This window comes from Calidris pugnax, unplaced genomic scaffold, assembly GCF_001431845.1.
Source record: "Calidris pugnax isolate Ruff unplaced genomic scaffold, ASM143184v1 scaffold50, whole genome shotgun sequence".
NCBI lineage: Eukaryota > Metazoa > Chordata > Aves > Charadriiformes > Scolopacidae > Calidris > Calidris pugnax.
In genome coordinates, this window is record NW_015090780.1 from 589,072 (window position 1) to 614,851 (window position 25,780).

A 25,780-nucleotide genomic window follows, 5' to 3' on the forward strand; every position below is an offset into this window, starting at 1 on the left:
TGCTGCACACTGTTTGCTTAGCTGGAGGTATTTAATTGGAATTAAAGTGGCCCCTCTTGTTTTTGCGGACAGGGCTGTTGGAAAAGGAGCTGTAAGTCATAGAAAACATCTGTAGGAGACTGCGAAGGGTCATTAGATGGCAGAATGTGAGGCGCCACTTTTAGTGCTTGCAGCCGACGCGGGGAATAATGGTTCAATACGGCTTTTGTGGAGGGGCTGCCAAGCCAGCAAACACTTTCTATTTATTCTGGCAGTGGGCATGGCCAGAGGGACGCAGGATCCTCCGCACGCCTGCCCCAGGGGCGAGCAGGGAGGACACTGCCAGTGCTGTGGGACACGCAGCAGCTGCCCACAGCAGGAGCTGGAGGTGGTTACTGGAGCAGCCCCTGCCTGTACCGCCCTCCCCTGCCCGTCCCAGCCCCAGGGGGTGGCAGGCTGGCCCCCGGCTCTCTGCAAGGAGGGGGGACAGCTTGCGCTGCCTTCACCCCACTCTAGGGTGGGTTTGGGGGTCACCCAGCTCTTTCCCTCCCACGTCAGCTCCCCCAGCCCATGGGGGCTAAGTTCGTGAGCCCCCCAGCAGCCAAGGCAGAGCTCATCCCCATCCTGCCGGGTTCCTGCACACCCACCCTGCTCTGGGGCCAGCCCCTGGCTCAAACCCACCTGGGCACAAGCTGGGGATCAGCAACTGCGGCCCTAAACCCAGGTGTTGCAGAGGGGAGGGCCAGGCTGAGGCTGGCTGGGGGAAGGCCGAGCACCGGAGGAGCAGGAGGGGGAAGGGGACGGTCACTTGGAAACAGCCAGACAACAGCCATGGCCCCCCCAGGGAGAACAAGGCTGCTGGAGAGCCGGGATGGCAATCCCGGTATGGCCAGGGGCTACAAGCCAGAGCAGTGGCCACGACAAGGGCTGCCGGCGCGGCCCCCGGCACTGCCAGACCAGCACTCCTTCCTTTGACATGATTTAATATGAGAGAAAGCAAATGCACAATACAAAAATTTAAAAACCGGCCTGTGGTTTGCCCCCCACCCGCCTTGTATCCCCGTAGGAGATAAACAGGCAGGGGGGTGGCAGCACGGCCCCGGGGGGCCGGCGGGGGTTGGCTATGCGGCATACATCGATACCCCACCTGGGTGGCTGCTCCGACACACACAACACGATGCTCTTGCACAATTGTTTCTTCGTCTGTCACTTGCGGAGGGTCTGGAAGGGCCCCAGCCCAGCGGCACCGGGCACAGCCCGCGGGCAAGGTCACTTCTCCTTCTTGGCAGCTTCTGTCGTCTCTTCTTTGGAGGCCCCCGGCACCTCCTTGGGGGTTGAGCTCTCCTCGTAGCTGGGGACAAGAGGAAGGAGTGAGTGGGCACAGACTTTCTTTGGGGACAGAGATCTGTGCCAGGCAGGGACAACCCAGTCTGGGGCCACAGGCTCGGGGTCTGCCCTGCTGCAGCAGCTGTGCCAAAGAGGGGGTGGGCTCCAGCCATCACCCCCTCAGTGTAGGAAACTCAATAGGGCAGAGCCCAGTCGGGGAGACAAGCGCTGTGACACCCCCCCCAGACACCTCCAGCAATGGGGTACACACAGCAAGGGGCTGGGGCTCCCCCTGGCCGAGCCATCAGGCCAGCTCTGTGCTCAGGGGTCTGTCATCGCTCCCGAGACTGCCATCGGATATCCAGGATAACACCGACTTTCTTTGGGGACAGAGATCTGTGCCAGGCAGGGACAACCCAGTCTGGGGCCACAGGCTCGGGGTCTGCCCTGCTGTAGCAGCTGTGCCAAGGAGGGGGTGGGCTCCAGCCATCACCCCCTCAGTGTAGGAAACCCGATAGGGCAGAGCCCAGTCGGGGAGACAAGCACTGTGACACCCCCCCCAGACACCTCCAGCAATGGGGTACACACAGCAAGGGGCTGGGGCTCCCCCTGGCCGAGCCATCAGGCCAGCTCTGTGCTCAGGGGTCTGTCATCGCTCCCGAGACTGCCATCGGATATCCAGGATAACACCACGCTTCCCCCCATGCTGAGTGCTGGTGCCCGTGGGGCTGGAGGGTGGGGAGAGCTGCAACAAGACCAACAATGGTGTTCACGTGCCCGTGGGGCTGGAGGGTGGGGGGAGCTGCAACAAGACCAACAGTGGTGTTCGCCCCCCAGGGTCTCCCTCCTCTGGCTCCAAACCCCCCCCAGCACCGTCCCTGAGGCCCTGACAAAGGAAACTCAGGAGCGCTGCCATCCAGCGGGAAGCACAACAAGGACAGAGATGTCAAATCCTCTCCCCCTTCACAGTCTCCCCTCGAAGCTGAGGAGAGGAGCCGTCCCGCAGCAGCGAGGAGACAGCTACTGCCTCTGCCCGGGGAAGGGGACAGCTGGGACCAGCCCCTACCTGGCCAGAGCGACAGACAGAGAAAGGGCACCGCGTGCGATTGCTACATGGCACTAGGGCTTTGCTGCCGGCGTCGGCGGGGACAGGACAGTTTCTGCTGCATGGAATCAGCAAGGCTGGCCGGCGAGCCGGACACGGTGGGGAAGTGGGTAAGTCTTGGTGTGTGTGGCAAAATTTCAGCAGAGGATTCGTAGCTGCAGGAGAGAGAGGAAGCAGGAGGGGAAAAGGGGAAAACGGGGACAAGAAAGAAAGAGGGGAGACAGAGAGAGAAAGCAGACGAGTTTTGGCGTGAGGCTGCTGCACACCCCACCGCCCTGCCGTCCCCTGCCTGCACTTCCCTTGCCTGCAGACCCCGGGACTGGGCTGCAGCATGGAAAAGAGGGGGCTGAGAACTGGGGAGAAGGCAGCTCCCACTGGCACGGGTAGAGCCAGGCAGCTGGAGCCCACAGGAGAGCAAGCCCGGGCACTGGGAAGGCAGCAGCAGAGCAGCCCAGGGGCTGTGCAGGCAGCAGATTGACACAGCAGACCCTTTCCAGCCACTCAAGGACAGTGTGTCTGCAGTAGGTGTGAGCAGCAGGACAGGTTCCCCACTGCTGAGAGCTGATGGAGGCAGAGAGAAGGTTACTGCCTGCACAGGGAGGCTCGGACAGGCGGGGAGCCACGAAACACCCCAATGTCATCCACCTCTGCTCCATCAGCACCCGTTTCCTGGCCCTGCAGCACAGATCTGCCTGCTCCCACCCTTCCCTCAGCGCTGCCTGTACTGACCACCATGTCAGACCCTCGCTGTCCTCTCCCAGGGCAGCTGATGGCTGCTGCAAGGCACCATGTGCAGGCAGCTCACTGTGAGCAGGCAGCTGGCAGAGACCACAGCTCCGGGCTGCCGTCAGCGTGGGGAGGATCAGGGCACACCGAAGCCACACAGGGGGAGCTACACCTGGTGGGATTCCTGCGGTGGGAGCCACTGCCCTCCAGGCACGAGTCTCATCACATCCCACTTCCTCTTCCTGCAACTGGGAGCGACTTCAGGGGGGGTCTGGACCCCAGGGCCCATCAAGGTTCCAACCCCTCCAGCGTCCTGGCAGCCCTGGCAGCGCTCAGCAAACAACAGCAGGCAGGGCTTTGCTGCTGGAGCAGCTTGTGCTAATGCTCTGTGGGGACACTAGCCCCCCGGCAACTGGCTTGCCAGGTTCCCCAGGTGCCTGGCTACCAGGCGGGCCGGACTCGCAGCTCATTTCTCCCTGAGTTTTCCTGGCGCGGGAGGTGGTGGTGCTGCTGCTGTCAGCTGGTGAGTCACGGCACCGGGGGGAGAGCGGCTGCAGGAACCCAGGTGCACAGGAAGGACGATCCCAGGACACTCAGCGCCTGCAGCAGCGAGCGTCAGAAGCAAACATCAAAGGCCGGGCAGGTGCGGCAGGGCTGGGGAGCCGGCCCAGCTGACAGCCCGGTGGGAACACGCATACCTGCGTCTCCCAGGGGAGGGGAAGGAGCCCAGGGCTGCTGGCTCCCCACTGCGCCCCAGTAGGGTGCTGGCTTCTCTCTGAGCAGGCTGGGGGCTCAGGCAGGCTCCCACAGTAAGGGGCATCTCCCAGAGCTGGGAGGTGCATGGCCCTGCTTTGGGATGGATGTTCCCTTCTCTGCTTCAGCCGTCCTCAAAGAAGAACTACACTGGGCCACCACCAAGCCTCAAGCACAACGGAGAAACAGCTCCCAGGAGAGCCAGGCCACATTCTCTGCATCACTCAGAGTGGACAGTACAGGCAGGAGACCAAAACTGCTCGCTCTCAGCAAACAGGAAAGTGCCTGGAGCGTGGCAGATTGAGAGAAGGGCCAGAGCGAACAGCACAGACCACTTTTCTCTGCGCTTAAAGTCCCCCAGGGCAGGGAGACTGCTGCAAATCAGGATACTTCACCCGAGCGAGGAGGCTGGGATGTGCTCGAACCAGCCCTGGCTGCTCTCGCAGCTGGATCCGGCTCCGTTCTCCCCCACCCACGGGCCCTGGGACACAATGACCAAGTATCTCGGCACCAGGTGTGCGGTCCCACCCTCCCCTGCCTGCCAGCGCACCGGGAAGGCTTTGTCACCGGGGCGTAAAGCCATACCAGATGCTGCCTGCCTCTTGGTGCCGCACCAAAGCTCCCACCCGGCTACCAGGAGGTGGCTGGAGCCAGGGCCGGCGTGTACAAACACAGACCCGCTCCCTCCACCCACGCACGTGCACGCTCACACACACACACACACACACCCAGAGCCTGCCCAGATGAACCCGTCCCTCCAGCTGTGCCCGGCCGTGGGAACATCTGCACGCTTCATGCGCTCCAGCGCCGCAGGCAAAACAGCTCCGTCCCCAGCTGACGCTCACCTGAACATTTCAGTTACTTCTCCCTTTGCCAAGGCCACAAGAAGCGGGAATCCGATGCACGCGGGGACCAGGTACAGGAGAGCAGGCTGTCAGGAAGAAAAACAACTGTTAAACCAAACCACAAATCCCCCCTCGGGAGGAGTGTGAGGAGAGATGGCCCTGTCCCCTCTGCACCCGTAGCGTCTGCCACAGGGCTGCACAGAGAGTTAAAACCCTACAAAACGGCTTTGAGAGCCAAGTTACAGCTGCAGCAGCACAAACCCCATGCTGTGAGGTCCCAGCAGGCCACAAACACACCCAGGGCCCCTGTGCAGACCAGTGATAGCACCCATGGCATGTGGGCTCCCCCCAGGGCCCCTCTGCAGCACAGAGCGTGGGTCTTCAGGGGCAGCTTGGCTGCAAAGAGCCACAAAAACACAGAGCAGCCTGGCTGAGGTGCTGTTGTTGGAAACGCAGCTGCCTCAACCAGCCTTGCCCCAAGGAGGACTCAGCTCCAGGCAGGCACACAAACTTTGGGCAGGGAAAGGTAGAGGCAGGCACTGGAAAAGCAAAGCCAAGAGAAAGAAAGTGTCTGTTTTTTCCTGGCGTGACGGAGGAACCTTGTGGCCAAGCTGGCGTGTCCCGCCTGGGACGTGCATCGTCGGGAAGGCAGCGCGGCCGAGCTCACCTGGGCGTGCTTGAAGATGTGCATGATGAATATGGTCAGGCCCAGCCCGAAGATGTAGGCCACAAAGCTGGTGTAGAAATACGTGTGCGTGTTCTTCTTCAAGCTGTAGGAAAAAGGAGCAGAGCCAAGTGACCTCAGGGCTGGGAGGCCAGTGGCTAAAACAGTGTTCTCAGCCAGCTCCCATCACGCTGGGTTGCCCTCTTGGGACAGCACAGACACTGTCACCAGCACGGCCCCTAGTCCTGTGGGACCAGTGTGGGACTGGATGGGGTGACACCCAGGTGAGGGGCTGGGGAAGGGAAGGAGGAGAACAATCCTGCTTGCTGGGTGGCTACTGGGGGGTAGGAATCGGTGCTGGGACCCAGGGAGAGGGTCCCACCTTCTCAGGGGAGGCACGGTCGGTTCCTGGCACCCTGCTCTCAGCACGTGCTGGTTCATTGCGGGGCAGGCTGCGGGAACTGGGATTCCCAGCAGGTGCAGGCAGGATGTGGGTGGAAACACCTGGAAGAGCTGGCACAGACCAAAAGGCTCTGTGCAACAGCAGCAAGAGTGGGGCCACACCACCGCAGTCACACGGAGCAGCCCATTCCCAGCAGCTCCCCAGCAAGAGACTTTCAGTGTGGGGCAACTGCTGAAAGCAACACCCCGGCGGTGGGTGCAGCTTCCCCATGTAGGAAGGAGCTGTTTCCCCCAGTGTCAACAGCAACCCAGAGACAGCCAGCACTGCCAGGCACCGATTTGCATCCACGCAAGCACTTCCCAGGTGCCAGCACCTCCAGCTCTTTCCCACACCGTGCTGTCACTCTTTCCCCTCGCTGCCATCACACAGCAGCGCTGCCCTCTCCTCCTCGGTGCCAGGGAGGCTCTGTGGGGCCGTTACGTGCTGCCAGCCCTGCCGTGGGTACAGCAACACTCAGGAGTTCAAACAACTTGTCCTCAGCGCTCAGGACTTGCCCACAAAGCCAGCCCTGATCACGTCTGCTCTCCCAAGAGCTTCCCCCTTCCACCGCACCTCCGCTCCAGACACTCTCCGGGTCCCCATGCCAAGCCCCGGAGGGGAGAGCACGACCACACTCCGGGCTTCCTCTTCCCCTTTTCCTCTACAAAAGCAGCTCAAAATATGCTGCAAGATCCAACCTGCCAGAGCCCCTTTCCCTGCCGCCCACTCACCTGATGTCAAACCGCAGCAGCAAGGCAATGAAGATCCCTGCGGGGAGAAGGGGACAGTGAGGGGACAGAGGGCTCGGGAAGGCTGAGGGAGACAGGGCAGGACGGGCAGCGGCTCCGGGTGCTGTGCCTGGGCTGACACTGCCCTCTTGTGGCACAAGGCACGGGGACAGCACCCGGACCCACTGGGAGCCCCCCAGCCCACACAGCCCCCCAGCCCTGGCAGGAGTCCTGCAGGACTTTGGACTCTCTGGCCAAAGGCAGAGAGAGGCACACGCTCGGCTCCCCACAGCCTGATCCCGGTCATGTCCCCCTTCTTCTGTCCTTACCCGGAATGACAATGTCTCCCAGACCCAGCATGGCAAAGTTGTCCGCCTCCAGCCCCTTCTCCAGCAGGTCCTGAGGGAAAACCACTGCCAGGAGCAGAGAGAGGCACAGTGAGGGGAATGTCTGCGCTGAGCAGACCTCAGCACTGCTGTGCCTGGTGAAAAGGGACCAGAGAAGGGCAAGACCCCTGTCCCTGCCCTCACCTCCCTCCTCTCCTGCAGCTCCCCCCTTCTCCTCCATGGGACAAGTCTGGGATGGGAAACTGAAGGATTTGGGGCCAGCCCCATGCACAGGTTCCAACCCAGCTCCCAGGACCCAAACCACTGCATCCTCCCCAACGACAAAAATTCACCTCTCCTACTGTTTTTTTCTTCCTTAGGTTTCGATATATTTTTTTTATGAGCAGGTGAAATTACCTGCTCTGTGGGAGCAGACTAACCCAGCCAGCTCAGGGCTCTGCAAATTGTCCCTCTCCAGAGACCTGGCCTGGCTTCCCCCAGGTCGGTGGCACCACCACACATCAGTCTGAGGGGTCAACTAGCATGAAACCTCTCTGCACCCACCCCACCTCCTGAGGGCAGACGTACACGGGGCAGTGACCGCAGCAGAAGGGACAGCCCCTCCTCCAGCACACGGGGAAGATCTACTCACGTTTTATTGGGGCCTCAAACGATTTGGCAACTGTCACCATCACATTGGTGCCAAAGACCTAGGGACAAGCAGAGGAGTGCAGGGTGACCACGGCTGCACAAGGACGCACGGACGCTCAGTTACAGCCTCACCTCAGGGCCTGGAGCAGCCTTAGTGGCAGAAAATAGCCAAATGTGGGCAAAGGAGTCCTGGAAATGAGCTCACCGCCCAGGGAAGAAGGCACAGGACAGCACTGAAGAAGGTGAGCATGTCACAGCCTTCCTGCTTTCAGAGCAGCACGGGGGAGACCACTCATGAGCTTCCAATAAGCACCAGAGCAAGTGTCAGATTAACTGCATTTTGCTCTGAGGTCATTTATTTGTACTGCACTATCACCTTTAAATATTGGCATTGGTTGGGGGACAGACTGTAAACACGTAGGTCAATCACCCTTATTTCTGACCCTTTTCATCTCCAGGCCTCCAGTCTTGGCTCTACCAGCAGTAGGCACATAACCCAGGTGCTGGTTAGCACTGAGCGAGCAAGATCCCAGAGTTAGTGATTAAACAAAGACCTTAAAACAAGGTCTTTGCATCAGATTAACTCCCGTAAGGTGCAGCAAGATCTGGGCATCACCACAGAGCAACAAGACTCCACACTGGGACCAGGAAAAAGCATCACATAAAAATTCACCCCAAGACTATGCAATATCATCAATGCACTACGCAGTTCTTCTTCCACCTTGAAACCCTTCTGGATTTCACTGTTAGTGGGCTACGATTAGAGGGCTGTCCTCTTGCTGGCTCCAAAGCACCATGAAGACACTTACACCCCGAGCAGGGCATGAGGTACTGGGTGTGTTAAGCCAGAAGGCTGAATCCTCTCCAGCTGAGAGCAGTGGAGGAAGTTGCACACACACTAACGAACCACAGAGCTGAGACTGTTAACGACTCTGTGAAACAGGGGCAGCACCGGCCAAGTACAAAAGAACACACAATAGCCAGGCTTAAATAGGGAAGGATTACTCAGGCAGCTGCAGAGCTGCTGGATACACCTCAAGGTATACAAGGCTCTCAGACACTTGGAAACAGTAACTCAGAAGGTGGAGGGAGTAGGAAGGACTGAGGAATATGGACATGAAAAGGAGAAACGTGCATGCAGGCCCATTGCAGAGATAAAGAAAACTTCAAAATGAAGATGTCAGGGCACTGCACTGGCTGAGGGAAAGAGACTGGAGGCTTTCCAGTGTTTGGTGCTCTGTGGAAGAGAACAGAAGGATGCTAACGAAGCTGGCAGATGACAGAGCTGAGGCACAGCCCATACAAGCAGGATCAACGTACCCCAGAGCAGCCTCGTCCTCCAGCCCACCCACCAGCTCTGTCAGGCACTGGGAAGACCTTAGTAGGTAATACAGGTCACCAGAACTCAATTAGCCACACACCCGGGTACCCCAAAACAGCCCTGATGAGATCTCTGCCAGCCCTGGGCTCTCTAAGCCAGAAATTAAAAGAAAATGCATTTCCTGAGCCATGTTCTGCCACCGTTTGATTCTGTCATCACCCCCACCACACTCCTTTGGGCTGAGAAAGAGGAATTCCTGACTGCAAAGGTGTGTCCAGCCTGCGTGCTGCCTCCGAAGAGGCCTAACACCACGCACATGCCTTTCACCAACGGCTGCAACTCGCGTCCGCCCCGGGGAACGCTCCCGTTTACCCAGAAGACGTCGTAGATGAATAGGCCCCCCAGCAAGATGCAGCCAGTGCTGACGTTGTTCAAGTGCAGCAGCTCCACCCCGTTGAGGGAAAATGCCAGCCCGAAGAGATTGTTGGCAATCCAGTGCTGAGAACAACAGGAAAAGGAGGTTTGGGTCCCACTGCACGTGCTGAGCCACAGCCTCAGCCCACAGATGCCTTGGGTGGAAAGGAGCCCAGGTCTGACCAAGCCTGGCCTCTGGCCTCCCCATAACAGGGCTGTGGCTCTCTTACCTTTCTCAGCAGGTACCAGACCCCCACGACACTGCTCAGGGCCAGGCACACAAGATCCTTGGTGTCAAACTCGTAATTCACTATTTCTGCAATAAAACAGAGAAGTCACGTTTTGGGCAGCTCCCTTTTCCTGCGCAGGGCAGAGATGAGTGACTTTAAGCAGGGAAACACCACGGACCACAGTGCTCACATCCCAGACGAGGGGACCATACCCACAGCAATGGCCGTGCCCACAGCAAACACATGCAAACCGCGTGCGAGTGAGCAGGCGGCCCTGGCAAGCCCAGACTTTCCCCTTCAGCCAGACTCTGCCACATGGACAGCATCTGCGATCCTTCTGTCAATAAGGAAATTGGATTCAGGCACTGTCTAAAGCAGGGAGAAGCTGATCTTCTTCCTCTTCCTGTGCCAGTTAACTCCTGGTGGTATCACCAGAAGTATTCCCTTAGCAGTACCGCGACTGGGCGGACAACGTACCGAAGCATCTTCTACCAGGGAAAAGATTTGAATCACATCAGTTAAGGCAGAACAAGAAGTCAGTACTGTGCTATCCAAGGACATTAAATAAAGGCATTTATTGGCAGCCACAGCACCTTTCCTATAGCACTCTGGGATCTGTTTCCAGGGTTTTGCTGCCAGCCAGAGGCAGCAAAAAGGGAGAGCACCAGCCAGTGCAAGAAGATGTACATGGTAGCCCCAGCTCTGCAAGGACAGATGGGGCTCTCACTGGCTACAGAAGCACAGCAGGGAGCAAGAGGTAAGTCTTTGAGGACATTGTTCATAATACCATGTGAGCAAGAAATAGAACCATAAAGGCAGAAAACAGTCAGGCCCCAGAGAGACCAGTGAGTCAACATACCTTCCTTGGTCTCCCCGGAGCCCTGGGTGAAGAGGAGCTGGTACTGTTTGTTGGGGAAGTTGGCAGGGAAGAATCTGTTCATCATGGGGCTGAAACGAGAGGTGCAGAGAAGGGCAGTTTGACAGAAACCCAGCAGAACGCCCTGCCCAGCACCTCTGCGTGAAGGTATCATGGCACCAATGTTGGCCTGCACCCCCCCTCCTGAAAGGGGGAAACACCAGGTTTTGCCATATCAGGGATTGGCAGGAGCCCCAGCTTCAGTCACCAAGGTGCAGACATGGCACCTCATCCTCCACACAGGTCTGATCTGCCCGTATGTGACACTCCCCCAAAATGCTCTAGCACAACAGGCTCAGAGCATCACCTGCAGAAGTTAGGACCCACTCCAGGCCCCAGCAGGTTCCCTGTGCCCACCCCCTCAGCAGCCCCCTGACACCGTACAGGTCAGGTCACCCAAAACTGGCTGTGCCACCACCAAACAGCCCTCCTGCAGAGCTGGCATGAAACCCTTGCCACGGTTCCAGTCTAGGGAAAGCACCAGGTCCCCAACACCCCAGAGCTCAGGAAACAGGAAACCAGTTTCACTCTTTCACTTACTGAAACAGCCTGAGCTTTCAACACCTCACGCCAAGCATCAGCACAAGAGGCCGGGGACGTTATCGTGAGCTCCAGCTGCCTGTTTCAGCTGTCCCAGTAAGAGGAAGATGGGTGCCGAGGAGCAGTCCCTTCCCCAGGGCAGTGAGGACTGTGCCAGCCCACAGCAGCTCCTATAACAGTGGCCACCCACGCCTCCATGAGCTCTCCCAGACCATGCTGCGTGGGGTATCAGGCTGCTGGGCCCCCAAGACTTTGGTTCTGCCTTTGGCTGCCCCATGAGGGGCCTGCTTCCCCAGAGAGACCTTCACCCCACTGAGGAAAAACGTCATGCACCCCCCCTCCTGAAAGGGGGAAACACCAGGTTTTGACATATGAGGGATTGGCAGGAGCCCCAGCTTCAGTCACCAAGGTGCAGACATGGCACCTCATCCTCCACACAGGTCTGATCTGCCCGTATGTGACACTCCCCCAAAATGCTCTAGCACAACAGGCTCAGAGCATCACCTGCAGAAGTTAGGACCCACTCCAGGCCCCAGCAGGTTCCCTGTGCCCACCCCCTCAGCAGCCCCCTGACACCGTACAGGTCAGGTCACCCAAAACTGGCTGTGCCACCACCAAACAGCCCTCCTGCAGAGCTGGCATGAAACCCTTGCCACGGTTCCAGTCTAGGGAAAGCACCAGGTCCCCAACACCCCAGAGCTCAGGAAACAGGAAACCAGTTTTACTCTTTCACTTACTGAAACAGCCTGAGCTTTCAACACCTCACGCCAAGCATCGGCTCAAGAGGCTGGGGACGTTATCGTGAGCTCCAGCTGCCTGTTTCAGCTGTCCCAGTAAGAGGAAGATGGGTGCTGAGGAGCTCTCCCTTCCCCAGGGCAGCGAGGACTGTGCCAGCCCACAGCAGCTCCTCCAACAGTGGCCACCCATGCCTCCCTGAGCTCTCCCAGAGATGCTGTGTGGGGTATCAGGCTGCTGGGCCCCCAAGACTTTGGTTCTGCCCTTGGCTGCCCCATGAGAGGTCCTGCTTCCCCAGAGAGACCTTCACCCCACTGAGGAAAAACGTCATATGAGCTGGGACTTGGCTCTGCTGCAAGGCAATAGTGCTCTAGAAACACCCCCAATCAACTCAAAGCCCCCCTTGAACACCCCTGCCCCAGTCACACCATTCCCACCGCTGTACCTGATGGTGTGGGACAGGGCTAGGATCCCCAGCACAAAGAAATACATGGAAAGCAGAAGATTGATGTACTCTTGAGAGAATATCTGCAAGACAAATCCAGAGAGGGGGTTGGTTACTGCAGCGTCCTCCCCATCTACAGCACTTCACGTCATGATCGGCAGCTGCTGTGTCAGTGCTCCAGGGAGACAAGAAGAATAGCTGGAATAACCCAAATTCTTGCACCGCTGATGTGAAATATGTTGGAAATAGCCGTGTGCTCACAGAAGAACAGGCCTGTGAGTTGTAGCCCATCTACAAGCTGCTTGGGTCAAAAAATAACTCCTGTTCTGCAGAAAGGAGGACAGAGCTTCCCCCACGTGTCCCTTGCAGAGCGAGCCGGAGCAGGGAACGAGGCACCATGCTGCTCCTGGGGGCTGCCCTGGCAGAGGGGAGCAGCAGCACCCCCACTTCACTACTGCAGTGGGCCAAGCGTGTCCTGCCCTAATTAAACGGGAGTATTATTAGAAATCCTGCACTCCAACACACACACTGCCTTGCTGCTAAATCACACCCCTACAGCCCAGGGTGGGGGGACCTGGTGGTGTCTGTGCTCTCCTGGAGGGGGGATGCTGGAATAGGAGGGCTCATGGCAGGTTCCAGATACTACAAGGAAGAGCCACTGATCATGTAGTAACTCCAGCGGGGACACACTGCACGTTCAATACTTCTTTTCCTGGTGCCCCCATCCCAGCCAGGAGCGAGAGGCAGAAAAGACACCTGAGGAGGTGGAGTACCACCCCGAGATATGGACCACAGGGAAGGGGTGGGCTGCAGGGGGTCCTTTCAGCGGCCAGAAGGACCCAGCAACAGAAGGACCAACATTAAGAGAACCCAAGTAGGGTAAGCCAAAAAGGAAGTCAGTCCCGTTTTGGGAGCTCCTGACCAGGTTGGGGGGGATGGCAGGCACCGGGACCAGCGCCCGTGGGTGTCGCTCACTTACTTTAAAGAAGAGGTAGAGCCCCAGAAGGGTGCAACTGGCAACAATGGGAAAACGAGCAGCATCTCGGCTGGTAATGGTTTCCGGCATCTCCGAGGAGTTCTGAGGAGGGAAGGAGAGGACAGGAGTGGATCAGCCTCTGCTTCGACTTCCTACCTCAGCAGGAGGTGAGCAGACACAATGAGTATGGCTCTGTGGTGGCTTCAAGAGGGGTAGGGGCACCCACTGTCCCCTCGTCATTCCCAGAGGTGGGGCTGTGTCACAGGCAGAGCCCGAGAAGGAAAAACCAAACCTCGGACTTGTCTTTCCACGGGCTGCCACAATTTACTGCTTTTTTCCTCTTGGAGAAGGGGAAAAAAAAAACCCCAACTCTGCCTGCTTGCGCTGGCATCGTTCCTTTCTCCCCATGCCCAGAGGGGAGCTGGGCTCCCTCACCGCTCACGCCCGGCCGTCCCCGACAGCCTCCCCATCTGTGCACACCATATGTCGATCACCCTCTGAACGACGTTTCTCTCCAATCACCTTTTTATCCCTCACCTCGCTCTTGGGAGGCTCCTTGTGCTCAAAAGCCCCAGATTTCTAATCCCCTTTCACCTTCCGAGACATCTTTGCACCAGCTGAAGCAGCCCCTTTTCAAGCCATTTCCCAGGAGAGACCCTCGGCTTTCAGAGGGGAGGCAGAGGGCTGCCTGCTCCCTGCCTGCTCCCCTGCCCAGCTGCTCGGAGATCTAATCTCACACAGGCAAACACCTGCGGCCAGCACCGGACAGAGTGCACGTTTAGCAGAAGCCCTTATGCAAAACAACCCCGCGAAGGAAAAACAGCTTATCTCAGGCACAGCTGCTGCCACACAGCACTCGGCGGCGCAGCAGCAAGTGCCCAAAGCACCACTGGCTCCCTGTGGTCGTGAGTGATGAAAAATCCCCCCCCCAGAACTATGTCCAGGCTCTGCTCGTGGACCTTGGTTGCTGGGCTGCTGGGAACCCCATTAAAAATCAGCTCAAACCCCTCAAGCAAGCTATAAGGCCAGGCAAGGGGCTTTAAAACAAAACAGTAATAAATGAGATTGTATCAAACAGTCCATTCTCCTGAGCTTCAGGATCTGAAGGGCTGGGATTTAAGTCCTGGTTGCTACCCAAGGCCAGGGGCAAGATGCAGAGAGCAGCACGATGGGCTGCAGGGACAGCACGGGGGGGGGTCTGGACCCCAGGGCCCATCAAGGTTCCAACCCCTCCAGCGTCCTGGCAGCCCTGGCAGCGCTCAGCAAACAACAGCAGGCAGGGCTTTGCTGCTGGAGCAGCTTGTGCTAATGCTCTGTGGGGACACTAGCCCCCCGGCAACTGGCTTGCCGGGTTCCCCAGGTGCCTGGCTACCAGGCGGGCCGGACTCGCAGCTCATTTCTCCCTGAGTTTTCCTGGCGCGGGAGGTGGTGGTGCTGCTGCTGTCAGCTGGTGAGTCACGGCACCGGGGGGAGAGCGGCTGCAGGAACCCAGGTGCACAGGAAGGACGATCCCAGGACACTCAGCGCCTGCAGCAGCGAGCGTCAGAAGCAAACATCAAAGGCCGGGCAGGTGCGGCAGGGCTGGGGAGCCGGCCCAGCTGACAGCCCGGTGGGAACACGCATACCTGCGTCTCCCAGGGGAGGGGAAGGAGCCCAGGGCTGCTGGCTCCCCACTGCGCCCCAGTAGGGTGCTGGCTTCTCTCTGAGCAGGCTGGGGGCTCAAGCAGGCTCCCGCAGTAAAGGGCATCTCCCAGAGCTGGGAGGTGCATGGCCCTGCTTTGGGATGGATGTTCCCTTCTCTGCTTCAGCCGTCCTCAAAGAAGAACTACACTGGGCCACCACCAAGCCTCAAGCACAACGGAGAAACAGCTCCCAGGAGAGCCAGGCCACATTCTCTGCATCACTCAGAGTGGACAGTACAGGCAGGAGACCAAAACTGCTCGCTCTCAGCAAACAGGAAAGTGCCTGGAGCGTGGCAGATTGAGAGAAGGGCCAGAGCGAACAGCACAGACCACTTTTCTCTGCGCTTAAAGTCCCCCAGGGCAGGGAGACTGCTGCAAATCAGGATACTTCACCCGAGCGAGGAGGCTGGGATGTGCTCGAACCAGCCCTGGCTGCTCTCGCAGCTGGATCCGGCTCCGTTCTCCCCCACCCACGGGCCCTGGGACACAATGACCAAGTATCTCGGCACCAGGTGTGCGGTCCCACCCTCCCCTGCCTGCCAGCGCACCGGGAAGGCTTTGTCACCGGGGCGTAAAGCCATACCAGATGCTGCCTGCCTCTTGGTGCCGCACCAAAGCTCCCACCCGGCTACCAGGAGGTGGCTGGAGCCAGGGCCGGCGTGTACAAACACAGACCCGCTCCCTCCACCCACGCACGTGCACGCTCACACACACACACACACACACCCAGAGCCTGCCCAGATGAACCCGTCCCTCCAGCTGTGCCCGGCCGTGGGAACATCTGCACGCTTCATGCGCTCCAGCGCCGCAGGCAAAACAGCTCCGTCCCCAGCTGACGCTCACCTGAACATTTCAGTTACTTCTCCCTTTGCCAAGGCCACAAGAAGCGGGAATCCGATGCAGGCGGGGACCAGGTACAGGAGAGCAGGCTGTCAGGAAGAAAAACAACTGTTAAACCAAACCACAAATCCCCCCTCGGGAGGAGTGTGAGGAGAGATGGCCCTGTCCCCTCTGCACCCGTAGCGTCTGCCACAGGGCTGCACAGAGAGTTAAAACCCTACAAAACGGCTTTGAGAGCCAAGTTACAGCTGCAGCAGCACAAACCCCATGCTGTGAGGTCCCAGCAGGCCACAAACACACCCAGAGCCCCTGTGCAGACCACCGATAGCACTCATGGCATGTGGGCTCCCCCCAGGGCCCCTCTGCAGCACGGAGCGTGGGTCTTCAGGGGCAGCTTGGCTGCAAAGAGCCACAAAAACACAGAGCAGCCTGGCTGAGGTGCTGTTGTTGGAAACGCAGCTGCCTCAACCAGCCTTGCCCCAAGGAGGACTCAGCTCCAGGCAGGCACACAAACTTTGGGCAGGGAAAGGTAGAGGCAGGCACTGGAAAAGCAAAGCCAAGAGAAAGAAAGTGTCTGTTTTTTCCTGGCGTGACGGAGGAACCTTGTGGCCAAGCTGGCGTGTCCCGCCTGGGACGTGCATCGTCGGGAAGGCAGCGCGGCCGAGCTCACCTGGGCGTGCTTGAAGATGTGCATGATGAATATGGTCAGGCCCAGCCCGAAGATGTAGGCCACAAAGCTGGTGTAGAAATACGTGTGCGTGTTCTTCTTCAAGCTGTAGGAAAAAGGAGCAGAGCCAAGTGACCTCAGGGCTGGGAGGCCAGTGGCTAAAACAGTGTTCTCAGCCAGCTCCCATCACGCTGGGTTGCCCTCTTGGGACAGCACAGACACTGTCACCAGCACGGCCCCTAGTCCTGTGGGACCAGTGTGGGACTGGATGGGGTGACACCCAGGTGAGGGGCTGGGGAAGGGAAGGAGGAGAACAATCCTGCTTGCTGGGTGGCTACTGGGGGGTAGGAATCGGTGCTGGGACCCAGGGAGAGGGTCCCACCTTCTCAGGGGAGACACGGTCGGTTCCTGGCACCCTGCTCTCAGCACGTGCTGGTTCATTGCGGGGCAGGCTGCGGGAACTGGGATTCCCAGCAGGTGCAGGCAGGATGTGGGTGGAAACACCTGGAAGAGCTGGCACAGACCAAAAGGCTCTGTGCAACAGCAGCAAGAGTGGGGCCACACCACCGCAGTCACACGGAGCAGCCCATTCCCAGCAGCTCCCCAGCAAGAGACTTTCAGTGTGGGGCAACTGCTGAAAGCAACACCCCGGTGGTAGGTGCAGCTCCCCCGTGTAGGAAGGAGCTGCTTCCCCCAATGTCAACAGCAACCCAGAGACAGCCAGCACTGCCAGGCACCGATTTGCATCCACGCAAGCACTTCCCAGGTGCCAGCACCTCCGGCTCTTTCCCACACCGTGCTGTCACTCTTTCCCCTCGCTGCCATCACACAGCAGCGCTGCCCTCTCCTCCTCGGTGCCAGGGAGGCTCTGTGGGGCCGTTACGTGCTGCCAGCCCTGCCGTGGGTACAGCAACACTCAGGAGTTCAAACAACTTGTCCTCAGCGCTCAGGACTTGCCCACAAAGCCAGCCCTGATCACGTCTGCTCTCCCAAGAGCTTCCCCTTCCACCGCACCTCCGCTCCAGCCACTCTCCGGGTCCCCATGCCAAGCCCCGGAGGGGAGAGCACGACCACGCTCCGGGCTTCCTCTTCCCCTTTTCCTCTACAAAAGCAGCTCAAAATATGCTGCAAGATCCAACCTGCCAGAGCCCCTTTCCCTGCCGCCCACTCACCTGATGTCAAACCGCAGCAGCAAGGCAATGAAGATCCCTGCGGGGAGAAGGGGACAGTGAGGGGACAGAGGGCTCGGGAAGGCTGAGGGAGACAGGGCAGGATGGGCAGCGGCTCCGGGTGCTGTGCCTGGGCTGACACTGCCCTCTTGTGGCACAAGGCACGGGGACAGCACCCGGACCCACTGGGAGCCCCCCAGCCCACACAGCCCCCCAGCCCTGGCAGGAGTCCTGCAGGACTTTGGACTCTCTGGCCAAAGGCAGAGAGAGGCACACGCTCGGCTCCCCACAGCCTGATCCCGGTCATGTCCCCCTTCTTCTGTCCTTACCCGGAATGACAATGTCTCCCAGACCCAGCATGGCAAAGTTGTCCGCCTCCAGCCCCTTCTCCAGCAGGTCCTGAGGGAAAACCACTGCCAGGAGCAGAGAGAGGCACAGTGAGGGGAATGTCTGCGCTGAGCAGACCTCAGCACTGCTGTGCCTGGTGAAAAGGGACCAGAGAAGGGCAAGACCCCTGTCCCTGCCCTCACCTCCCTCCTCTCCTGCAGCTCCCCCCTTCTCCTCCATGGGACAAGTCTGGGATGGGAAACTGAAGGATTTGGGGCCAGCCCCATGCACAGGTTCCAACCCAGCTCCCAGGACCCAAACCACTGCATCCTCCCCAACGACAAAAATTCACCTCTCCTACTGTTTTTTTCTTCCTTAGGTTTCGATATATTTTTTTTATGAGCAGGTGAAATTACCTGCTCTGTGGGAGCAGACTAACCCAGCCAGCTCAGGGCTCTGCAAATTGTCCCTCTCCAGAGACCTGGCCTGGCTTCCCCCAGGTCGGTGGCACCACCACACATCAGTCTGAGGGGTCAACTAGCATGAAACCTCTCTGCACCCACCCCACCTCCTGAGGGCAGACGTACACGGGGCAGTGACCGCAGCAGAAGGGACAGCCCCTCCTCCAGCACACGGGGAAGATCTACTCACGTTTTATTGGGGCCTCAAACGATTTGGCAACTGTCACCATCACATTGGTGCCAAAGACCTAGGGACAAGCAGAGGAGTGCAGGGTGACCACGGCTGCACAAGGACGCACGGACGCTCAGTTACAGCCTCACCTCAGGGCCTGGAGCAGCCTTAGTGGCAGAAAATAGCCAAATGTGGGCAAAGGAGTCCTGGAAATGAGCTCACCGCCCAGGGAAGAAGGCACAGGACAGCACTGAAGAAGGTGAGCATGTCACAGCCTTCCTGCTTTCAGAGCAGCACGGGGGAGACCACTCATGAGCTTCCAATAAGCACCAGAGCAAGTGTCAGATTAACTGCATTTTGCTCTGAGGTCATTTATTTGTACTGCACTATCACCTTTAAATATTGGCATTGGTTGGGGGACAGACTGTAAACACGTAGGTCAATCACCCTTATTTCTGACCCTTTTCATCTCCAGGCCTCCAGTCTTGGCTCTACCAGCAGTAGGCACATAACCCAGGTGCTGGTTAGCACTGAGCGAGCAAGATCCCAGAGTTAGTGATTAAACAAAGACCTTAAAACAAGGTCTTTGCATCAGATTAACTCCCGTAAGGTGCAGCAAGATCTGGGCATCACCACAGAGCAACAAGACTCCACACTGGGACCAGGAAAAAGCATCACATAAAAATTCACCCCAAGACTATGCAATATCATCAATGCACTACGCAGTTCTTCTTCCACCTTGAAACCCTTCTGGATTTCACTGTTAGTGGGCTACGATTAGAGGGCTGTCCTCTTGCTGGCTCCAAAGCACCATGAAGACACTTACACCCCGAGCAGGGCATGAGGTACTGGGTGTGTTAAGCCAGAAGGCTGAATCCTCTCCAGCTGAGAGCAGTGGAGGAAGTTGCACACACACTAACGAACCACAGAGCTGAGACTGTTAACGACTCTGTGAAACAGGGGCAGCACCGGCCAAGTACAAAAGAACACACAATAGCCAGGCTTAAATAGGGAAGGATTACTCAGGCAGCTGCAGAGCTGCTGGATACACCTCAAGGTATACAAGGCTCTCAGACACTTGGAAACAGTAACTCAGAAGGTGGAGGGAGTAGGAAGGACTGAGGAATATGGACATGAAAAGGAGAAACGTGCATGCAGGCCCATTGCAGAGATAAAGAAAACTTCAAAATGAAGATGTCAGGGCACTGCACTGGCTGAGGGAAAGAGACTGGAGGCTTTCCAGTGTTTGGTGCTCTGTGCAAGAGAACAGAAGGATGCTAACGAAGCTGGCAGATGACAGAGCTGAGGCACAGCCCATACAAGCAGGATCAACGTACCCCAGAGCAGCCTCATCCTCCAGCCCACCCACCAGCTCTGTCAGGCACTGGGAAGACCTTAGTAGGTAATACAGGTCACCAGAACTCAATTAGCCACACACCCGGGTACCCCAAAACAGCCCTGATGAGATCTCTGCCAGCCCTGGGCTCTCTAAGCCAGAAATTAAAAGAAAATGCATTTCCTGAGCCATGTTCTGCCACCGTTTGATTCTGTCATCACCCCCACCACACTCCTTTGGGCTGAGAAAGAGGAATTCCTGACTGCAAAGGTGTGTCCAGCCTGCGTGCTGCCTCCGAAGAGGCCTAACACCACGCACATGCCTTTCACCAACGGCTGCAACTCGCGTCCGCCCCGGGGAACGCTCCCGTTTACCCAGAAGACGTCGTAGATGAATAGGCCCCCCAGCAAGATGCAGCCAGTGCTGACGTTGTTCAAGTGCAGCAGCTCCACCCCGTTGAGGGAAAATGCCAGCCCGAAGAGATTGTTGGCAATCCAGTGCTGAGAACAACAGGAAAAGGAGGTTTGGGTCCCACTGCATGTGCTGAGCCACAGCCTCAGCCCACAGATGCCTTGGGTGGAAAGGAGCCCAGGTCTGACCAAGCCTGGCCTCTGGCCTCCCCATAACAGGGCTGTGGCTCTCTTACCTTTCTCAGCAGGTACCAGACCCCCACGACACTGCTCAGGGCCAGGCACACAAGATCCTTGGTGTCAAACTCGTAATTCACTATTTCTGCAATAAAACAGAGAAGTCACGTTTTGGGCAGCTCCCTTTTCCTGCGCAGGGCAGAGATGAGTGACTTTAAGCAGGGAAACACCACGGACCACAGTGCTCACATCCCAGACGAGGGGACCATACCCACAGCAATGGCCGTGCCCACAGCAAACACATGCAAACCGCGTGCGAGTGAGCAGGCGGCCCTGGCAAGCCCAGACTTTCCCCTTCAGCCAGACTCTGCCACATGGACAGCATCTGCGATCCTTCTGTCAATAAGGAAATTGGATTCAGGCACTGTCTAAAGCAGGGAGAAGCTGATCTTCTTCCTCTTCCTGTGCCAGTTAACTCCTGGTGGTATCACCAGAAGTATTCCCTTAGCAGTACCGCGACTGGGCGGACAACGTACCGAAGCATCTTCTACCAGGGAAAAGATTTGAATCACATCAGTTAAGGCAGAACAAAAAGTCAGTACTGTGCTATCCAAGGACATTAAATAAAGGCATTTATTGGCAGCCACAGCACCTTTCCTATAGCACTCTGGGATCTGTTTCCAGGGTTTTGCTGCCAGCCAGAGGCAGCAAAAAGGGAGAGCACCAGCCAGTGCCAGAAGATGTACATGGTAGCCCCAGCTCTGCAAGGACAGATGGGGCTCTCACTGGCTACAGAAGCACAGCAGGGAGCAAGAGGTAAGTCTTTGAGGACATTGTTCATAATACCATGTGAGCAAGAAATAGAACCATAAAGGCAGAAAACAGTCAGGCCCCAGAGAGACCAGTGAGTCAACATACCTTCCTTGGTCTCCCCGGAGCCCTGGGTGAAGAGGAGCTGGTACTGTTTGTTGGGGAAGTTGGCAGGGAAGAATCTGTTCATCATGGGGCTGAAACGAGAGGTGCAGAGAAGGGCAGTTTGACAGAAACCCAGCAGAACGCCCTGCCCAGCACCTCTGCGTGAAGGTATCATGGCACCAATGTTGGCCTGCACCCCCCCTCCTGAAAGGGGGAAACACCAGGTTTTGCCATATCAGGGATTGGCAGGAGCCCCAGCTTCAGTCACCAAGGTGCAGACATGGCACCTCATCCTCCACACAGGTCTGATCTGCCCGTATGTGACACTCCCCCAAAATGCTCTAGCACAACAGGCTCAGAGCATCACCTGCAGAAGTTAGGACCCACTCCAGGCCCCAGCAGGTTCCCTGTGCCCACCCCCTCAGCAGCCCCCTGACACCGTACAGGTCAGGTCACCCAAAACTGGCTGTGCCACCACCAAACAGCCCTCCTGCAGAGCTGGCATGAAACCCTTGCCACGGTTCCAGTCTAGGGAAAGCACCAGGTCCCCAACACCCCAGAGCTCAGGAAACAGGAAACCAGTTTCACTCTTTCACTTACTGAAACAGCCTGAGCTTTCAACACCTCACGCCAAGCATCAGCACAAGAGGCCGGGGACGTTATCGTGAGCTCCAGCTGCCTGTTTCAGCTGTCCCAGTAAGAGGAAGATGGGTGCCGAGGAGCAGTCCCTTCCCCAGGGCAGTGAGGACTGTGCCAGCCCACAGCAGCTCCTATAACAGTGGCCACCCACGCCTCCATGAGCTCTCCCAGACCATGCTGCGTGGGGTATCAGGCTGCTGGGCCCCCAAGACTTTGGTTCTGCCTTTGGCTGCCCCATGAGGGGCCTGCTTCCCCAGAGAGACCTTCACCCCACTGAGGAAAAACGTCATATGAGCTGGGACTTGGCTCTGCTGCAAGGCAATAGTGCTCTAGAAACACCCCCAATCAACTCAAAGCCCCCCTTGAACACCCCTGCCCCAGTCACACCATTCCCACCGCTGTACCTGATGGTGTGGGACAGGGCTAGGATCCCCAGCACAAAGAAATACATGGAAAGCAGAAGATTGATGTACTCTTGAGAGAATATCTGCAAGACAAATCCAGAGAGGGGGTTGGTTACTGCAGCGTCCTCCCCATCTACAGCACTTCACGTCATGATCGGCAGCTGCTGTGTCAGTGCTCCAGGGAGACAAGAAGAATAGCTGGAATAACCCAAATTCTTGCACCGCTGATGTGAAATATGTTGGAAATAGCCGTGTGCTCACAGAAGAACAGGCCTGTGAGTTGTAGCCCATCTACAAGCTGCTTGGGTCAAAAAATAACTCCTGTTCTGCAGAAAGGAGGACAGAGCTTCCCCCACGTGTCCCTTGCAGAGCGAGCCGGAGCAGGGAACGAGGCACCATGCTGCTCCTGGGGGCTGCCCTGGCAGAGGGGAGCAGCAGCACCCCCACTTCACTACTGCAGTGGGCCAAGCGTGTCCTGCCCTAATTAAACGGGAGTATTATTAGAAATCCTGCACTCCAACACACACACTGCCTTGCTGCTAAATCACACCCCTACAGCCCAGGGTGGGGGGACCTGGTGGTGTCTGTGCTCTCCTGGAGGGGGGATGCTGGAATAGGAGGGCTCATGGCAGGTTCCAGATACTACAAGGAAGAGCCACTGATCATGTAGTAACTCCAGCGGGGACACACTGCACGTTCAATACTTCTTTTCCTGGTGCCCCCATCCCAGCCAGGAGCGAGAGGCAGAAAAGACACCTGAGGAGGTGGAGTACCACCCCGAGATATGGACCACAGGGAAGGGGTGGGCTGCAGGGGGTCCTTTCAGCGGCCAGAAGGACCCAGCAACAGAAGGACCAACATTAAGAGAACCCAAGTAGGGTAAGCCAAAAAGGAAGTCAGTCCCGTTTTGGGAGCTCCTGACCAGGTTGGGGGGGATGGCAGGCACCGGGACCAGCGCCCGTGGGTGTCGCTCACTTACTTTAAAGAAGAGGTAGAGCCCCAGAAGGGTGCAACTGGCAACAATGGGAAAACGAGCAGCATCTCGGCTGGTAATGGTTTCCGGCATCTCCGAGGAGTTCTGAGGAGGGAAGGAGAGGACAGGAGTGGATCAGCCTCTGCTTCGACTTCCTACCTCAGCAGGAGGTGAGCAGACACAATGAGTATGGCTCTGTGGTGGCTTCAAGAGGGGTAGGGGCACCCACTGTCCCCTCGTCATTCCCAGAGGTGGGGCTGTGTCACAGGCAGAGCCCGAGAAGGAAAAACCAAACCTCGGACTTGTCTTTCCACGGGCTGCCACAATTTACTGCTTTTTTCCTCTTGGAGAAGGGGAAAAAAAAAACCCCAACTCTGCCTGCTTGCGCTGGCATCGTTCCTTTCTCCCCATGCCCAGAGGGGAGCTGGGCTCCCTCACCGCTCACGCCCGGCCGTCCCCGACAGCCTCCCCATCTGTGCACACCATATGTCGATCACCCTCTGAACGACGTTTCTCTCCAATCACCTTTTTATCCCTCACCTCGCTCTTGGGAGGCTCCTTGTGCTCAAAAGCCCCAGATTTCTAATCCCCTTTCACCTTCCGAGACATCTTTGCACCAGCTGAAGCAGCCCCTTTTCAAGCCATTTCCCAGGAGAGACCCTCGGCTTTCAGAGGGGAGGCAGAGGGCTGCCTGCTCCCTGCCTGCTCCCCTGCCCAGCTGCTCGGAGATCTAATCTCACACAGGCAAACACCTGCGGCCAGCACCGGACAGAGTGCACGTTTAGCAGAAGCCCTTATGCAAAACAACCCCGCGAAGGAAAAACAGCTTATCTCAGGCACAGCTGCTGCCACACAGCACTCGGCGGCGCAGCAGCAAGTGCCCAAAGCACCACTGGCTCCCTGTGGTCGTGAGTGATGAAAAATCCCCCCCCCAGAACTATGTCCAGGCTCTGCTCGTGGACCTTGGTTGCTGGGCTGCTGGGAACCCCATTAAAAATCAGCTCAAACCCCTCAAGCAAGCTATAAGGCCAGGCAAGGGGCTTTAAAACAAAACAGTAATAAATGAGATTGTATCAAACAGTCCATTCTCCTGAGCTTCAGGATCTGAAGGGCTGGGATTTAAGTCCTGGTTGCTACCCAAGGCCAGGGGCAAGATGCAGAGAGCAGCACGATGGGCTGCAGGGACAGCACGGGGGGGTGCAGGCAGGAGAGTGTGGCAGCACCTCGGGGACCAGCCCCAGCGCTGCGGGACAGGGCAAGCAAAGCCACCCAGGAGTCCCCCCAACACAGCCTCTCTTGTGAAGGTATAAGAGGCGGGCACGAGTTTCTCAGCGCTTGGATTTATCAGGACACTGAGGAATGGGGCTGGAGAAGACCCCGGGGGAAGCCAGATCTCTCCCCGGGGTCCCCCGCCTCCGCCGGGGCGCAGGTCTCTCCCTTTCCAGGGACCGGAGCACCCGGAGGGGCTCTGAGGCGGAGGCGAGGCCTGGAGACCCCGGAGGGTCTCCTGGGAGGGGCGTGGGGCAGCCCCCGCTGCCGGGCAGGGGGCTGTGGGGAGGGAGCCCTGGAGGCCCCATCACCCCCGGTGGCAGCGGGGTGGGGGGTGAGGCCGGGCCGCCCCGGGGCCCGCGGGGGTACCTTGCTCTTGGCGCAGCTGACGGAGCGCAGCGCCCCGAAGAAGATGGGCAGCAGCGCCATGAGGACCAGGCTGCCGTAGGCCAGCGCCATGCCCTCGGGGGTGGCGGGCGGGCGGGCGGCAGCGGGGGACCCGGTCCCGGCCCCGGTCCCGGCCCCGGCGGCGCTGCCGTTGTGCGCCGCGGCCTCCTCCATGGCGGCTGCTCCCCCCGCAGTCCGCTTCCGGCCGGCGCGCGCCAGGGACACGTCCCCCTTACCGACCGGAAGTGCGTCAAACGGCCGACGACGCTCAGCCCCGCCCCGCCCCCGGCAAAGCCAGGCCGCGTTGCTAGGAGACCGGCGGCCCCCGCCCCGCATCCCCATCCCCGGCCCCGGCCGGGCCTGTCCCTCCCCGCCCGGACCCCGCGGTGCGAGGAGCGGGTGGGAGCCCCAGAGAGATCCCTGCAGGCCAGGGGAGGGGGCTGGCTCCACGCAGCCCCCGGCCGCGAGAGGGAAGGCGGTAGCTTCAGCCACCATCAGCCCCAGCGATGCTGGGGGGGGATCCCGGCCCTCTCCTCCTTCCAGCCCTGGGTCTTCCTGCCCTTCGCCATCTCCCCAGCACCCCTCCAGTGCTCCCAGCCCTCTCCCCCTTCCAGCCCTCGATATTCCTGCCCTTCGCCATCTCCCCAGGACCCCTCCAGTACTCCCAGCCCTCTCCTTCCAGCCCTGGGTCTTCATGCCTTTCGCCATCTCCCTGGCACCCCTCCAGTGCTCCCAGCCCTCTCCTCCTTCCAACCCTGGGTTTTCCTTCCCTTCACCGTCTCCCCAGCTCCCCTCCAGTGCTCTCAGCCCACCCATGGCCGCACTCGGCA

General features: G+C 58.5%; 1 protein-coding gene across 4 annotated transcripts; it reads right to left on the reverse strand.

Annotated features, from left to right (window-relative positions):
• Window positions 1-945: 945 nt before the first annotated feature.
• Window positions 946-25,161, reverse strand: HM13 (histocompatibility (minor) 13). Of its 4 annotated transcripts, XM_014956493.1 has the most exons (13): window positions 24,933-25,161; window positions 23,301-23,399; window positions 22,322-22,404; window positions 21,282-21,370; window positions 20,423-20,508; window positions 20,151-20,276; window positions 18,459-18,516; window positions 17,810-17,893; window positions 17,484-17,520; window positions 16,315-16,417; window positions 15,648-15,733; window positions 2,372-2,565; window positions 946-1,330 (listed from the first exon to the last, which is right to left on the reverse strand). In XM_014956493.1, the coding sequence occupies exons 1-12, from the start codon at window positions 25,122-25,124 to the stop codon at window positions 2,415-2,417; spliced, it is 1,194 nt and encodes a 397-aa protein (XP_014811979.1). In that variant the 5' UTR covers window positions 25,125-25,161; the 3' UTR covers window positions 946-1,330; window positions 2,372-2,414. The 4 variants fall into 4 exon arrangements, with proteins under 4 accessions (XP_014811979.1, XP_014811988.1, XP_014811998.1 ...); XM_014956502.1 differs by lacking the exon at window positions 2,372-2,565 and having other exon boundaries at window positions 24,933-25,160; XM_014956512.1 differs by lacking the exons at window positions 15,648-15,733; window positions 16,315-16,417; window positions 17,484-17,520; ... (6 more) ...; window positions 23,301-23,399; window positions 24,933-25,161 and adding exons at window positions 4,735-4,820; window positions 5,402-5,504; window positions 6,572-6,608; ... (5 more) ...; window positions 12,147-12,229; window positions 13,126-13,276.
• Window positions 25,162-25,780: the final 619 nt, after the last annotated feature.

Excerpts from the sequence above, each read along its gene's own strand:
- HM13 (XM_014956493.1), bottom strand. The coding sequence starts at position 25,124 with ATGGAGGAGGCCGCGGCGCACAACGGCAGCGCCGCCGGGGCCGGGACC. Across the intron at positions 23,400-24,932 it reads TCAGCTGCGCCAAGAGCAAG|AACTCCTCGGAGATGCCGGA; the intron begins GTACCCCCGCGG and ends TTCCCTCCTCAG. Across the intron at positions 17,894-18,458 it reads GTTTGAGGCCCCAATAAAAC|TGGTTTTCCCTCAGGACCTG; the intron begins GTGAGTAGATCT and ends TGCTCCTGGCAG.